At 48.4% G+C, this 14937-nt stretch overlaps 1 protein-coding gene across 1 annotated transcript in view; it reads right to left on the bottom strand.

Moving 5' to 3' along the window:
• Positions 1–12033, bottom strand: part of PDIA5 (protein disulfide isomerase family A member 5) — a 122334-nt gene extending 110301 nt beyond the window's left edge. The window contains exon 1 of the mRNA XM_064291196.1: positions 11718–12033. Within this exon, the coding sequence (XP_064147266.1) occupies positions 11718–11762 (45 nt within the window). The 5' untranslated portion in view covers positions 11763–12033. The remainder of the gene's footprint in view (positions 1–11717) is intronic.
• Positions 12034–14937: the final 2904 nt, after the last annotated feature.

The raw sequence follows: 14937 nt of genomic DNA, 5'->3' as shown, positions 1-14937 counted from the left end.
AGTCGGAATTAACTAAAACCGCCTTAAACAAACAAAAAAACTGTTCCCTTGAAGTCACCTAGTGGCACAGTGGTAAACAGCTCACCTACTAACCAAAAGGTCAACAGTCCAAATCCACCAGCCACTCCTTGGAAACCCTGTTGGACAGTTCTACTCTGTCCTACAGGGCCACTGAGTTGGAACGGACTCCACAGCAATGGGCTTGGGTTTTTTTCTCTCTTTTTGTGTGATTTTTGGGAGTCCCCAGATGGTGCAAGTTGTTAACGAGCTCAGCTGCTAACCTAAAGGTTAGCGTCCACCAGACCCTGGGCTCCCCATTTCCATTCGTCCAGCTTTCCTGTCCCCTCCTGCCTTCTCATCCTTGCCCCTGGGCTGGTGTGCCCATTTAGTCTCGTATACATGGTTAAGCTATGTGTATTACTGTTTGTTTTATGGACATGTCTAATCTTTGGCTGAAGAGTGACCCTCAGGAGTGACTTCAGTATTGGGTGGAAAGAGCTTCTGGAAGCCAGCGGACCCACCTTTTAAAAATCCTCCCTCTAGACCCACATCACTCCCCTCTTCTTCATAGTAAGGCTTTCCCTTCTCCTCTTCCTCTCCTCCTACCCACTCCTCCACCCTCTCAAATCTGCCCCGAACACCAAAAATGTCCTCAGCAGAGGGTCAACAAGGACCTCCATGTGGGTAAACCCAATGGGCACTTCCAGTTCTGGTTCTGCCTGACTTCTTGAACTACTCTTCTCTGAGCTTCAGGATGGGATATTCTTAGCTTCCCTTCTACTTCTCTAGCCACTCTTCCTGTCATCTTTGTAAACCCTCCTCTCCCCATCCCTTAAATGTTGAAGTTCTTGAGGGCTCAGCCTGAGACTGCCTTCTCTTCCCATTCCATTGCCTTCCCCAGGCAATCTCACCCACTCCCTGGGGATCTCACCCATATCCCCGGGGATCTCATCTACTCCCTGGGGATCTCACCTACTCCCTGGGGATCTCACCCACCCTCCCTGGGGATCTCACCCACTCCCCGGGATCTCACCCACTCTCTCCGGGGGTTTCACCCACTCTCTCTGGGGGTTTCACCCACTCTCTGGGGATCTCACCCACTCTCCCAAGCAAAAAATCTCCCAAATTAGCACCTGCAGCCCAAACCTAGCTTCTGAGCCCCACACCCCCACATTCTCCTTGCTCAGAGCTTCTGAAACTGGGGTCAAGGTTTACTTCTCAGAATGTTGAAAACCTAGCTCTCATACAAACAGATACTGGGCACATTTCAAAGGTTTATGTAACTCATTAATAATGAAACTGCTAAAAACAACAATCAGGAAGATGGTGCAGGACCAAGTGATATTTGGTACTGTTATAGATATGGCCACCATGAGTCTGAGCCAATTTAACAGCAACTAATAACAAGATCAGACTCATGGAGACCTTACGTACAACAGAACCAAACATGACCCAACAGAGTGCAGAAATTATTGAACAATATCATTAATAACACACACAAGTAAAATTTTGCTGAAGATAATTCAAAAATGCTTATAGCAGTACATTGACAGGGAACTGGCAGAAATTTAAGCTGGATTCAGAAAAGGATGTGGAAAGAGGGCTATCATTGCTGATGTCAGATGGATCTTAGCTGAAAGCAGAGAACACTAGAAAGATGTTCACCTGTGTCTTATTAATTATGCAAAGACATTTGACTGTGTGTTTTTTATCCTAACAAATTATGGATAACATTGTGAAGAATGGGAATTCCAGAACACTTAATTGTGCTCATGTGGAACCTGTACATAGGCCAAGAGGCAGTTGCTCAAACAGACCAAGGGGACGCTGCGCGGTTTAAAATCAGGAAAGGTGTGTGTCAGGGTTGTATCCTTTCACCATACTTACTCAATCTGTATATTGAGCAAGTAATCTGAGAAGCCAGACAATACGAAGAAAAACGTGGCACTAGGATGTGTAGAAGCCTCATTAATAGCCTGTGGTATGCAGATGACACAACCTTGCTTGCTGAAAGCAAAGAGGACTTAAAGCACTTGCTGATGAAGATCAAAGACTACAGGCTTCAGTGTGGATTACACCTCAACAGAAAGAAAACAAAAATCCTCACAACTGAACCAATAAAAAACATCATGACAAATGGAGAAAATATTGAAGCTGTCAAAGATTTCGTTTTACTTGGATCCGCAATCAATGCCCATGGAGGCAGAAGTCAAGAAACCAAATGACATATTGCATTGGGCAAATCTGTGGCAAAAGACCTCTTTAAAGTGTTAAAAAGCACAGATGTCACTCTGAGGACTAAGGTGCTCCTGACCCAAGCCATGGTGTTTTCAGTTGTCACATATGCATGCAAGGGCTGGACAATGAGTAAGGAAGACCGAAGAATTGATGTCTTTGAATTATGGTGCTGTTGAACAATATTGAATATATCACGGACTGCCAGAAGAACAAACAAATCTGTCTTGGAGGAAGTACGGCCAGAATGCTCCTTAGAAGCGAGGATGGCAAGAGTTCGTCTCATGTACTTTGAACACGTTATCAGGAAGGACCAGTTCCTAGAGAAGGACATCATGCTCAGTAAAGTAGAGGGTCAGCAAAAAAGAGAAAGATCCTCAACAAGATGGGTTGACACAATGGCTGCAATGAGGGCTCAAATAGCAATGACTGTGAGGATGGCACAGGACTTAGGCAGTGTTTCGTTCTCTTGTATACAGGGTCACTATGAGTCAGAACCTGGCTCAATGGCACCTAAAAACAAAACAAGATAACACAGATAGGTCAAAAGAGGATATGGGGAGAAGGAGGATAAGAAGATGTAAGAAAAAGTATTGTTAATTTAAAAAAAAAAGAACTCTGATATAAGATTGCTAAATTAGGTACCAAACTGGTTAATGTCCTGCAGAACAATAACCTTTGGGTTTGTTTTCTCTATCAAGCAGAGATCACTTGCATCTTATCTAACTTTAAGGAGTATGGGCCCTAAAGAACAGTAAACAAAGTGCACAGCCTAGAGCACCAGATGGCCTTTACATGAGCCATTAGACAATGCTCTAAGATGGCATTAAAAGCTCACCAAATGTTTTTTTACTTCCAAGTTTTGGATAATTTTTCTTTATATTGGGGTCTATGAACTTGGATGGGGGAAAAATTACATCCTTATTATGAATGGATTTGTCACTATGTGAATGTTTTCTACGTTTATGAATATAGGTAACAAATCACAGTAGTATCTATAGTGTTCGTGACTTTGGTTGAATGGACGTGGGGAATACAAGGTGGAGAGGAGGACTGTGATTTTGTCACCAACAGAAATCACACTTTCTCACCACATTACAAGTGGTACAGATACCCTGAAACACTGTTTATACTCATCACTCCTTAAAATCACAGAAGTCATCAAACCTGCCACTGGATCTTATTTGATGCATTAATTTAAATTTAAAAAAAAAAAAAAGTATTATTTTACCACAAATTTGTTCTATAAAATTGATCTAAATGTATGTCAATATAACAGGTTTCCTTTGCAATCCTATGCATTCTGTTTTATACATTTAAAAACATCATTCTAAGAAAAAGTCCACAGAAGCCTATGATGGTCCTGTACCATCTTCATGACCCTTGGTTTTAGTGATTCCCTTATTAATGAGTTAAATAAATCTTTGAAATGTGCTAAATATCTATTTGTAGAGAAGCCTTTCCTGACTCCCTGCATTAGGTTGCGGATCCCTATTACATTGCTCCTACCACCTTGTACTTTCTCCTTCCAGCACTTCCTAGCTGAATTAAAGAATTAGTGGCTCTCCTACTAAGCTATGGGAAGCAGGGATGGTGCCCATCTTACTTATCATTATATTCTCAGTGCCTTAGCATGGTGCCTCGCTCACAAAAGATTCTCAAGTAATATCTGTTGAATGAACACCTGGGACAGGTGAAGGGTGCTGATGTTGGTCCATGTTCCTTTGAAATAGGGGGCATGTATAATGCTCTTTCCAGGACCCAGCAAGATTAGACGCCTTGACAAGAACAAACCTGCTTGCTCCTCTGAACGCTGCTATGCTTGGCCTGAAACAGCTTTCCAGCCAAGACCATGCAGGGGTTCAGACAGCTTAGTCAACTTTACATGTGAGTCCCAGCTTAGGGCCCTCAATCTGGGTCAAGGATTAAAGGAGTTTCTCAATAATTAAAGAAATCTGCTCATAAGAAGTTTCCTGAATACAACCGAATGCTTTGAAAGCCAGAGTAGCAGGGACAGGAGTCTGGGAACCATGGTTTCAGAGGACATCTAGGTCAACTGGCATAACAGAATGTATTAAGAAAACGTTCTGCATCCCACTTGGGTGTGTGGCATCTGGGATCTTAAACGTTAGCAAGCAACCATCTAAGATGCATCAATTGGTCTCAACCCACCTGGAGGAAAGGAGAATGAAGAACACCAAAGACACAAGGTAAATATGGGCCCAAAAGACAGAAAGGGCCACATAAACCAGAGACCACATCAGCCTGAGACCAGAAGAATTAGATGGTACCTGGCTGCAACCGATGACTGCCCTGACAGGGAACACAACAGAGAATCCCTGATGGAGCAGGAGAACAGTGGGATGTAGACCTCAAATTCTCGTAAAAAGTCCAGACTTAATGGTCTGACTGAGACTGGAGGGACCTCAGAGGTCATGGTCCCTGGACCTTCTGTTAGCCTAATACTAGAACCATTCCTAAAGCCAACTCTTCAGACATGGATTGGTCTGGACTGTAAGACAGAAAAGGATACTGGTGAGGAACTTCTTGGCTCAAGTAGACACATTAGACTATGTGGGCAGGTCCTGTCTGGAGACGAGATGAGAAGGCAGAGGAAGACAGGTTGAGAAGGCAGAGCTGGCTGAATGGACACGGGGAATACAAGGTGGAGAGGAGGAATGTGCAGGGGGAGAGGAGCTAGGAGTACATAGCAAGGCATATGTAAGTTTTTGAATGCGAGACTGACTTGATTTGTAAACTTTCACTTAAAGCACAATAAATAAATTAAAAGAAAAAAAAGAAATCTGCTCGTGCCAAGGGGGTAGAGGAACTGTGTGACTCCTCAAAGGGACGGATACCCCATCCCTGCCCTGTGGCAGGCTGTAATGAGTTGGAAACTCTGAAGCCAGGCAGAGACCCGCCGTCACATCATCGGGAATACAGTGTGTTTAAAACTGGGGTCTCAGTATGACTCTAGGGAATAAAATAAAGCCAGAAGCCTCTTCATGCAAGTGTGTTTAATCCCTGACAGCATGACTGAAAAGCTAAGTATTTAGAAGTAGTCGCAAACTGGTGTGGGGGACGAGGTCCTGCCGGATACAGATAGGGTGGTCAGAGGAGAAAGCAAGCTGCAGCTGCTCAGGGAGGGTGAAGAGAGGTGGGAAAGATAAAGGCAGTGCCTAGCTGGCTGCCCCTCCTCCCACACTCAAGCCATCAGCAAGCTAAAAAACAAGTTTCACAGATACCCCAGGAAAATGGCTGGTGTTGCTATTTCAGAAAATAGCACCTGCCAACTTGGCTACTTAAACATTCAAGTGAGCCACTGAGAACTATTTCTGTATGTCCCAACCTAGTCTCTTACTTTCTGCTCCCCCCGCCCCCAATCTTGTCTAAAGGTGTTCATCTCTCCTCAGCTCCCTGTCCACGCACCCGCCCCTCTCTGGGAGTAATAGTACTCACCCAGCTTACCTGACCCAGTTAACTTGGACTCTACTACACAGTCATGAGATATGTGGAAATGTCTCGCAAACTTCAAGCTCTTTACAAATGTATTGGATTTTTAAAATAATTCTCATCGACTGGTAAGATGGGTAGCCAGAGGCTCCCTGCAGTGCTGCAAGCTGGGACAGGCAGAAGGAATGGACCACCCCAGGACAGTGGCTCCTTCCCCCTCCTACTGGGGTCTAAGACACTCTAGGAATCATGCCTGGGGGTTGGGTACAGACAAATAAACCATCTAAAATCCAAGTAACGTAAGAGAACCTAGGCTCTCCTACAACCCGAGTATCACGGCCCGGCCCACTCTCTCTTAGCCTCCAGAACTGACCACAACCACCAAAGCAAACCATGACAGCCCAAGAAAAAAAAGCCCCAAACCTGGAGCGAAACCCTCCAGGGATGTCATGTGGTTGGTCTCTCCATTTTCACAAGACGGTCCAAAGACAGGGGAGTATACTTAAATCCTTAGCCCCTCTGCACCCACCCAGTGGCTCTGCAGGATAGCGGTAGAGAGGGGGCAAAGAGGGAGTCAAAAGCCCAAGTCCCAGGAGCCCCGATGGGGAGAATCGTGGGAGCACATGGGCGCCCCCTACCCTGGTACCTGTGTCACACTCTCTTGTTCACACACCCCCTCTGACCCTTCACTGCCCACTGCTTCCTCTTAACTGACTTTCCTGTCACCTCTTATTCAACAACTTACAATGATTACTGTGACTCCCATTTAGCAGGCACTTCCAAGTGTGGCTCAGCGGTTAAGTGTTAGGCTGCTAACCAAAAGGTCGGCAGTTCGAATCCCCCAACCGCTCCTTAGAAACCCTATGAGGCAATGCTGCTCTGTCCTTTAGGGTTGCTGTGAATTGGTATCAACTCGATGGCCACGGGTTTTTTTCCATGTGCCAAGCTGGGTGGCTTTCCTGTATTATTTCAAATCCTTTCAGTGCTGCCAGATGGATATTGTTTCTACCATTTAAGAACAAGAAAACTGAGGCAGGGCCCACGGTCACACCGCTGCTCAGCGTCCAGCTGGCTAAAAGCCCATGTTTATCACCCTGCGTGATGCTGACTTTAGCCTGTAGACAACAGAGAGAAATGCAGGATGATGCAAGCGTTTTAGGAAAATTAATCCAGGTTCCTCCTCTCCAACTCAACCCTACAAGGTGGCCTGAGTGACCTTATTGCTGAAAGGGTGGCTTCATCAAGTCTCTCCCCTGCTTCCATTACCTACAGGCTCAAGTCCCATGACTCAACCAGGCACTTCACTGTAAAGATACAAACTGCTTTTCCAGTCTTAGGCCCCGTCCCCAGACTCAAATCCTCCCTTCCATTCAGCATCCCACATTTCCGTCTTGAAAGATTTCTGTTCCCTGTCTGCAAAATTTATGCCTTTGGCCAAACATGGACTGGGCTTCATGCCAAGCCCTGGGCTGGGTGCTGAGACAGGGACCAGTCAGGTCAGAGAGGAGCCCTGTCCGCCCTCCTCGGGAGGCCAGCTACCACGACTCTTCCCTGGGGTCTTCTCTGGCCCAACGAGCTTGCCTTTTCCTGAACCCTCAGCATTCTACCACTCCTGGGGCACACAGCCATGCCTCCAACTTATGCACCAGTTGTTTTAAAACTTCCTCTGTAATGTGTTTATTTCTGTGGGAAAAGTGTGGGTTCGAAACAGCATTATAAATGGCAATTAAGTCCCCAGGCCAGCCCACAAAAGCCTATTAAATATATAATGGGCCCAGAGAAGTACAGAACTGAAATACATGCACATTAAAAGCTCTGCAGGAGACACCAGGAACAAGCTTCAGGCTGGGTGGCTGGGGTGCCAACCCCCTTCCATAAGTGGCAGGCGCCAGGGGCCAGAACAGTGGCTTGGGAGGAGGGGAATATGTGGGAGCTGGGAGCTTCTGGTCTGAGGCTGGGGGCTAATGGACAGCAATGCAGTGGAAAGAACCCCGGCTTATAATTGAGGAGGTTTGGCTCTACCCCACCTCAGCTTTTACTAACTGGGCAGCCTTGGGTGAGTCCCCTCCCTCTCTGAGCCTCACTTTTCTCTAATAAAATGAGAGGGCTGAGTTAGATCAGTAGTTCCCAGACTTTTGAATGTCACACACTGGCAAAAATACATTTTTTTAAATGTTTATTTTATCAAGTAAGGACTTTTTAAAAAATCACAATATACTATCATCATCTTTCATCAGGACACTGTAAGTGCCCAAATCTCAACATCATGTCATGTTTTTAATAGGCAAGTTTTTAAACTGAAAATATTTAGATTCAGGAAACAAAACCACTTCACGGCTCTTGTCTTTCCTCTGTCACAGCCCAGCTCGTTTTTGGCCTGACTTCTGAGCACCACTGAGTGAGGGGCCATCTACAGTCCTCTCTAGCTCCAGCATTTCTCCACACTACAGACTGGATGACGCAGCTATCTGTGAATTAACACAAACGGTCCTAGAGAAGGGCCAGGGACAGGCAGGAGCTGAGCTGGACTGGACAGCAGGAATGTAGGGCAGGAATGGACACAGGACAGCTTGGTGCCCCAGCTCCAGGCCCTGAAGGCAGAGACACTCAGCCTGGAAGCTCTTGGGACTAATTTGTTGCAACTGTTGACTAGGACTCTTTTCAGCTCAGTATCTGGAGAGGGGGCATTGGTGGTTCAGTGGTAGAATTCTCACCTTCCATGTGGGAAACCTGGGATCAATTCTAGGCCAATGTCCCCCAGGTGCAGCCACCACCTGTCTGTCAGTGGAAGCTTGCATGTTGCTATCATGCTGAACAGATTTTAATGGAGTTTCCAGACTAAGATGAACTAAGAAGAAAGGCCTGGCAATCTACTTCTGAAAATCAGCCAGTGAAAACCCTATGGATCACAACAGTCTGACCCACAACCAATCACGGGGATGGTGCAGGACTGGGCAGCATTTTGCTCTGTTGTGCGTTGGGTGGCCATGAGCCAGGGGCCAACTGGGCGGCAGCTAGCAGAAACAACAGGTCTTCTCGAAGGCTGGGGATCCTCCGAGGGTCCTTTTCTAAAATCTTTATTAGTTTTTCTGATTATAAACTAATACTTGGAAAACACAAAAAGCCGAAGCGAAGAGGTCACTAAAGGTCCTCCATAACCCCACCTTCCGGAAACAGTCACTTTTAAACATTCTGATGGGCTATCGATCCTTCATCCACCTATGTAGCTGACTTCAGCTACCCTGGCATTCACCTCTGTAGCCCGCTTTTTCCCTGTTATCACACTTGGGCATTTTTCCATGCCCTTAAATAGTCTTCAAAAACATCATAACATAAACATATGAGTAATAAAAGAACATTCTAGGGAGATATAAATATTCTTTAAAAACATCACTTTCTTTGGTATATACAGACCCAGAAGTCATCGAGCCATGCCATTATTGTTAAGCATTTAAGCCATTTCCATTTTTATTTTAACTATTGTAAAATAACGTGGTGGGTATACATCCCTGGACACAAATCTCTGTAGACTCCCCTATACACACTTACACCCCTCAGGTCAGTGCTGTGCACCTATCAGTCCTCAATAAATCACTGAGTGAACAAGGTAACCCAATCCACTCCCAGGGAGCTGGGGAGGCCCTTATCAGATGCACATGGCATTTAAATTTGCAGAGGCCCAACTGGGTGTCCAGCAGCCACTCGCTGCTGACCTTGTTGTCACTCTCCCTCTGCCCTGCACCTGCTAAACTAACTCTAAAACCAAAACTAACTTTAAAACCAAAACCAAAAACCCATTACCACTGAGTTGATTTCGACTCATAGCGACCCTATAGGACAGAGTAGAATTGCCCCCTAGGGTTTCCAAGGAGCAGCTGGTGGGTTCAAGCTGCCAACCTTTTGGTTAGCAGCCATAGCTCTTAACCACTGCACCACCAGAGCTCCAATGCTAACTCTAGGGCTACAGAAAGGGGAAAATGTAAATTCCTCACTCAGGACTCCGAGATTCTAGTGCCCTAGGCGAGCCTACCATGCTTTTCCACATCTCCTTGAAGGGCACCTGCAGACTTCAACTCCCAACTCCCACACTCCTTCAGACTCTGCTCAAGCCACGGCCTCAAGAAAGCCATCACCCACCCTCCCTCTAAATTAATGCATAGCTCCCCTTCTGTGGAGGCTCCCAGCACTGAGGGCATTAGCACTCGTTGTTCTGTCATTATTTGCTCACGGGACAGACACCCCCGCCCAACCCAGAGCTCCACGGAAGGGCAGGGACAATGTGTGTTTTGCTCCCCACCATAAACCCAGCCCTGTGCCAAACAATGCAGTTGATAAATAAATGTTTGCTGAATGAAACTTCTTTCCGGTCAGATTCCTAAGCCCTTTGTTTTCACAGGAGGGACGGGAAAAGGGAAGAAGGGAGGAAAGGAAGAGAACCTCCTCAACAGTCCAAGTGCAAAGACCTGATGGGGGTTCAAGCTGGAAGTGGCCCCACATTATGCACAGTCCAGCCTGGCCTAGAGACCCGCCCACACCAACTGGCTCCAGGTAAGGCAAATGGAGCAACGCAAATAAAGCAATGGACCTTCGCTCACCAAGATGTGGTAACCAATGCCCTGCTCACGCCTGGTTCTCTCACAGCTGGACAGGAGTCAGATCCATGAGGACAAGGAGCTGTGACTCCCTTCCAGACAACCAGAAAAAATGGGGTCACCCCTCACTGATGATCCCAAAAGGGCAGGGTAGTGGAAAATGGAAGTGTTTAAGGCAACTCAATCCATACTTGACTTTTTCTCCTCAGTCTGCCCAGCATTGTTTCCACACCCAAAAGGAAAAAACTTGAAAATTTGGGTTGGGGAGGGTGCCAGAGCAGGAATTTCCCTGAAACTTCAGGATAAAAGGAGCCAAGATGGTTTTAAAATAGGGAGCACTAGAAGTTATTGGAGCCCTGGTGTCGCAGGCGTTAAGAGCTCGGCTGCCAACCAAAAGGTTGGCAGTCAGAATCCACCAGCCGCTCCTTGGAAACTCTATGGGGCAGCTCTACTCTGTCCTACGTAGGGTCACTATGAGTTGGAAACCACTCGATGGCAACGGGTTTGGTTTCTTTGGTTCAGAAGCTACTGGCAAGATGGGGGCACAGGCCACACCATCCCACCACGTACCACAGCAACGCCAAGGCCAAACCCTGGGTAGGTGGGGGGGTCCTGGGAAGGTGGACACCCATTCTGACCTCTCCCGGGGATGCCCTGGAGGCCCACCCCTCCTCCACTCTTGTATGATTTTGCAGTTTCCAGAGCTGCCTCCTCCAATTTTCATCTGACCCTCGTGTCAGCCCTGGGAGGTGGGTATCTTTACCGTCCCCATTTCACAGATGAGGAGACTAAGTCAGACACATCAAATGACCCACCACTATCGCACAGCTAGAAAAGGGCTGAGGCTCGAGGCGGCCCCTGTTGGGTCTAGGAGCAAAACTCTACGGCGGCGGGCGGGCGGAGACGATCCCACCCAGCCCGCCAAGCCTGGCCTGCGGGCGGGGACCAAGGTGGCGATGACCTGCCGTTTGCCAGTCGCCCGAGGTCGAAACCAAGAACAGAACAAGGGGCCCCCCGACAAGGTTTCTGGCAGTGCAGGTGCAAAGCACCCCCACCTCGACCCGTACTCACACAGGTGCAGGAGCCTGGATTGGGGCGCAGCCCCCAGCCCCCCGTGTCCCGCCCTGGCCTGCCGCTGTCCCCCGGCTCGCGACCCCACAAAGTTGCCGGTGATGCGAGCGCCCTGCGAGGGACCGCCCAGCGCCCCAGGGCTCCTCCAGCCCCTGCGCCAGCAGCGCTCGGTGCGGAGGGCGGCCGACCGCCCGGTTGCCTCCCCCGCGCCCAGCGGGTCCCCGCCTGCCCTGCGCGCACGCCGGGGCTCCGGTGCCGGCAGGCATCTCCCCGCACGCCCCGCGGAGGAACGCGAGCGGGGGGCGCCGACAGGCACGCGGGACGCACGTGCCGGCCCAGCCCGGACCCCCGCCCCACCAGCCTCACCCAGATCGCCAGCAGCAGCAGCCCCGCCGGCCCGGCCCGCGCCATCCCCGCCGCCGGCTCCTGCTCCGCCTCCACCCGGGCTTGGCGGCCGCCCGCTCCGCCGCGTCCAACGGCCACGGCCACTTCCCAAACGTTCCCCGCCTCTGAGTTCCCGGTGCCACGTCTGCCAGAGCATGCGCAGCGGGCGGGAAAGGCGGCCGAGGAGAAGTGCTCGCTGGGGATTGTAGTTTGCAGTGAAGCTGAGCTGGGGGGACTTGGCAGGTGTGTACTTGGCCCCAAGGCCCTGTAAGAGCGTGAGTGGCGGGACACAAGGCAAGGTCAAGGGAATAAGGGAAAGCAAGTAATTTAGAAGACTTACTCTGCCCAGTGCTTTAGAAGTAATACCTCATTCCTTTCACAGCCCACAGAGATAAGGTTTACGTTACCCGCTTTGAGAATGAAGAGGCAGCCCAGAGAACTGAAGTAATTTGACCCAGATCGCACAGCCTCGGAAGACAGGCCTGGCAATCAGCTTCCGAAAGACCACAGCCTTGAAAACCCTATGGAGCAGCTCTACTCTGCATACATGGTGTTCTGGATTGAATTGTGTCCCCCCAAAATATCTGTCAACTTGGGAAAGGGCCACATGAACCAGCGACTACATCATCCTGAGACCAGAAGAACTAGATGGTGCCCAGCTACAACCGATGACTGCCCTGACAGGGAACACAACACAGAACCCCTGAGGGAGCAGGAGAGCAGGGGGATGCAAACCCCAAATTCTCATAAGACCAGACTTAATGGTCTGACTGAGACTGGAAGGACCCCGGTGGTCATGGCCCCCAGACCTTCTGTTGGCCCAGGACAGGAACCATTCCTGAAGCCAACTCTTCAGACATGAATTGGACTGGACAATGGGTTGGAGAGGAATGCTGGTGGGGAGTGAGCTTCTTGGATCGGGTGGACACTTGAGACTATGTTGGCATCTCCTGCCTGGAGGGGAGATGAGAGGGTGGAGAGGGTTAGAAGCTGGCGAAAGGGACACAAAAAGAGAGAGTGGAGGGAGAGAGTGGGCTGTCTTATTACGGGGAGAGTAATTGGCAGTGTGTAGCAAGGTGTATATGGGTTTTTGTGTGAGAGACTGACTTGATTTGTACACTTTCACTTAAAGCACAATAAAAATTATTAAAAAAAAAATCTGTCAACTTGGCTAGGCCATAATTCCCAGTGTTGTGTGATTGTCACCTGATGTGATTTTCCTATGTGTTGTAAATCCTATCTCTATGATATTAATTTGGTTTTGGTAGATATTAATGAGATGGTATTAGCGGCAATTATGTTAATGAGGTAGGACTCAATCTACAAGATTAGGTTGTGTTTTAAACCAATCTCTTTTGAGACATAAAAGAGAGAAGCAGCACAGAGACAAGGGGACTTCATACGACCAAGAAAGTAGTGCCAGGAGCAGACTGTGTCCTTTGAATCCAGAATCTCTGTGCAGAGAAGCTCCTAGACCACGGGAAGATTGATGACAAGGACCTTCCTCCATAGCTGACAGAGAGAGAAAGACTTCCCCGGAGCTGACGCTCTGAATTTGGACTTCCAGCCTACTAGACTGTGAGAGAATAAACTTCTGTTTGTTGAAGTCATCAGCTTATGGTATTTCTGTTATAGCAGGACTAGATAACTAAGACACATGGGGTCACCATGAGTCAGAATCGACTTGAGGGGAACTAACAACAACACGCAGCCTGTAAATGGCAGAGCTAGGATTTGAACCCAAGGCTGTTTGTGCCGGGTAGAAAAAGCCCTCATCCCTGTCTCCCAGGCTTCCACCTAACTTTTTTTTTTCACCCAGCAAAACTTTACTGAGCCCGTTCCATGTGCTAAAAACATTCAGTATGCAATCAGTTATTCATTCGACAAATGTTTATTGAGCACCTACTATGTCCTGAGGCTCAAGATATACAGTAGTGAGACAGACAAGAAAAACACGCAGTCAGGGGTTGGTAGCTGAAAAATATTCTTCACTTTCTGGGGGTTCAGAGCTCAAAACCTGGAAGTCATCCCTGACTCACTACCTCCTCAACAGGCCCACCAACCCATCATCATGTCCTGTCAGTTCTGCCTCCAAAATATATCTCTCTGCCATCTCCTGAGTCTAAGCCACTGTTGCAACTCACCTAGGCAAGGGCAACCGTCTCCTAAAGGATTTGCCTGCTCCTTCCCACTCATATCCCCTACAATCCAATTTTTAATGTCACTCAAATTCACGCTTGTCACTTCCTTGAAGCCTCCCAATGGCTTCCCATTGCCCTTGGAATGAAATCCAAACTCCTCACCGGGACCTGGCTGCCCTGCCTGGTCCGGCCCCTGGCCTTCTTCACCTGCCTCCGCACCCCCGCCCTTGCACTCTTAGCTCCAGTTAGCCAGGCCATTGCTTCCTGTACCACCACTCCCAAACTGCTTCCATTTCATTGCCTGTACTCTTCCTATCTGTCTCAACACCCTTCCCCTGGCCATTTGCCCAGCTGGTACCCGCTACCCCTTCAGGACCCTCCTGTATGTCCCCCCTCAGAGGGGCCCCTCAGAGCAACCTATCTAACAGAGACTTTATCCTCCCCACCCCCAAGCCTCTTATTCTCAGCTCAGATTGTGCTCATTCCTTTTCCTTCTCCAGCACACATGAGGTCACCATGAGTCAGAGATGACTCAACAGCCACTGGTACTGGAAGTTTCCTTGGGCTGCCAAAGCAAAATCCCACAAACCCGGTGGCTTTACAAAACAGAAATTTATTCTCTCACAGTTCTGGAAGCTGTTGCTGTTGTTATTAGTTGTTGTTGGGTTTTTCAAGGCTGTGACCTTTCGGAAGCAGACCATCAGGACTGTCTTCAGAGGCATCTCTGGGTGGGTTCGAACTGTCAACGTTTCAGCTCATAGTCAGGTTTTTAACTGTTTGCACCACCCGGGAATCCAAAATCAAGGTGTTGGTAGGGTCATGCTCCCTTTGAAGCCTGTGATCCTTACTTGCCTCTTCTAGCTTCTGGTAGCCCCAGAAGCCTAAGCCCAAGTTCTGCCTCTGTCTTCACAGGACGTTCTCTCTGTGTGCCTGCCTCGTTTCTCCTTTTCTTGTAAGAACACCAGTCATATTTAATTAAGGGTCCATCTTACTCCAGTACGATCTCATATTAACTGGGGCAGTTCTACTCTGTCCCATAGGGTCTCTATGAGTCGGCAACG

Source organism: Loxodonta africana, chromosome 1, assembly GCF_030014295.1.
Source record: "Loxodonta africana isolate mLoxAfr1 chromosome 1, mLoxAfr1.hap2, whole genome shotgun sequence".
Classification (NCBI taxonomy): domain Eukaryota; kingdom Metazoa; phylum Chordata; class Mammalia; order Proboscidea; family Elephantidae; genus Loxodonta; species Loxodonta africana.
The sequence above is the reverse complement of the archived record's forward strand: the minus strand, read 5'-3'. Positions and strand labels throughout refer to the sequence as shown.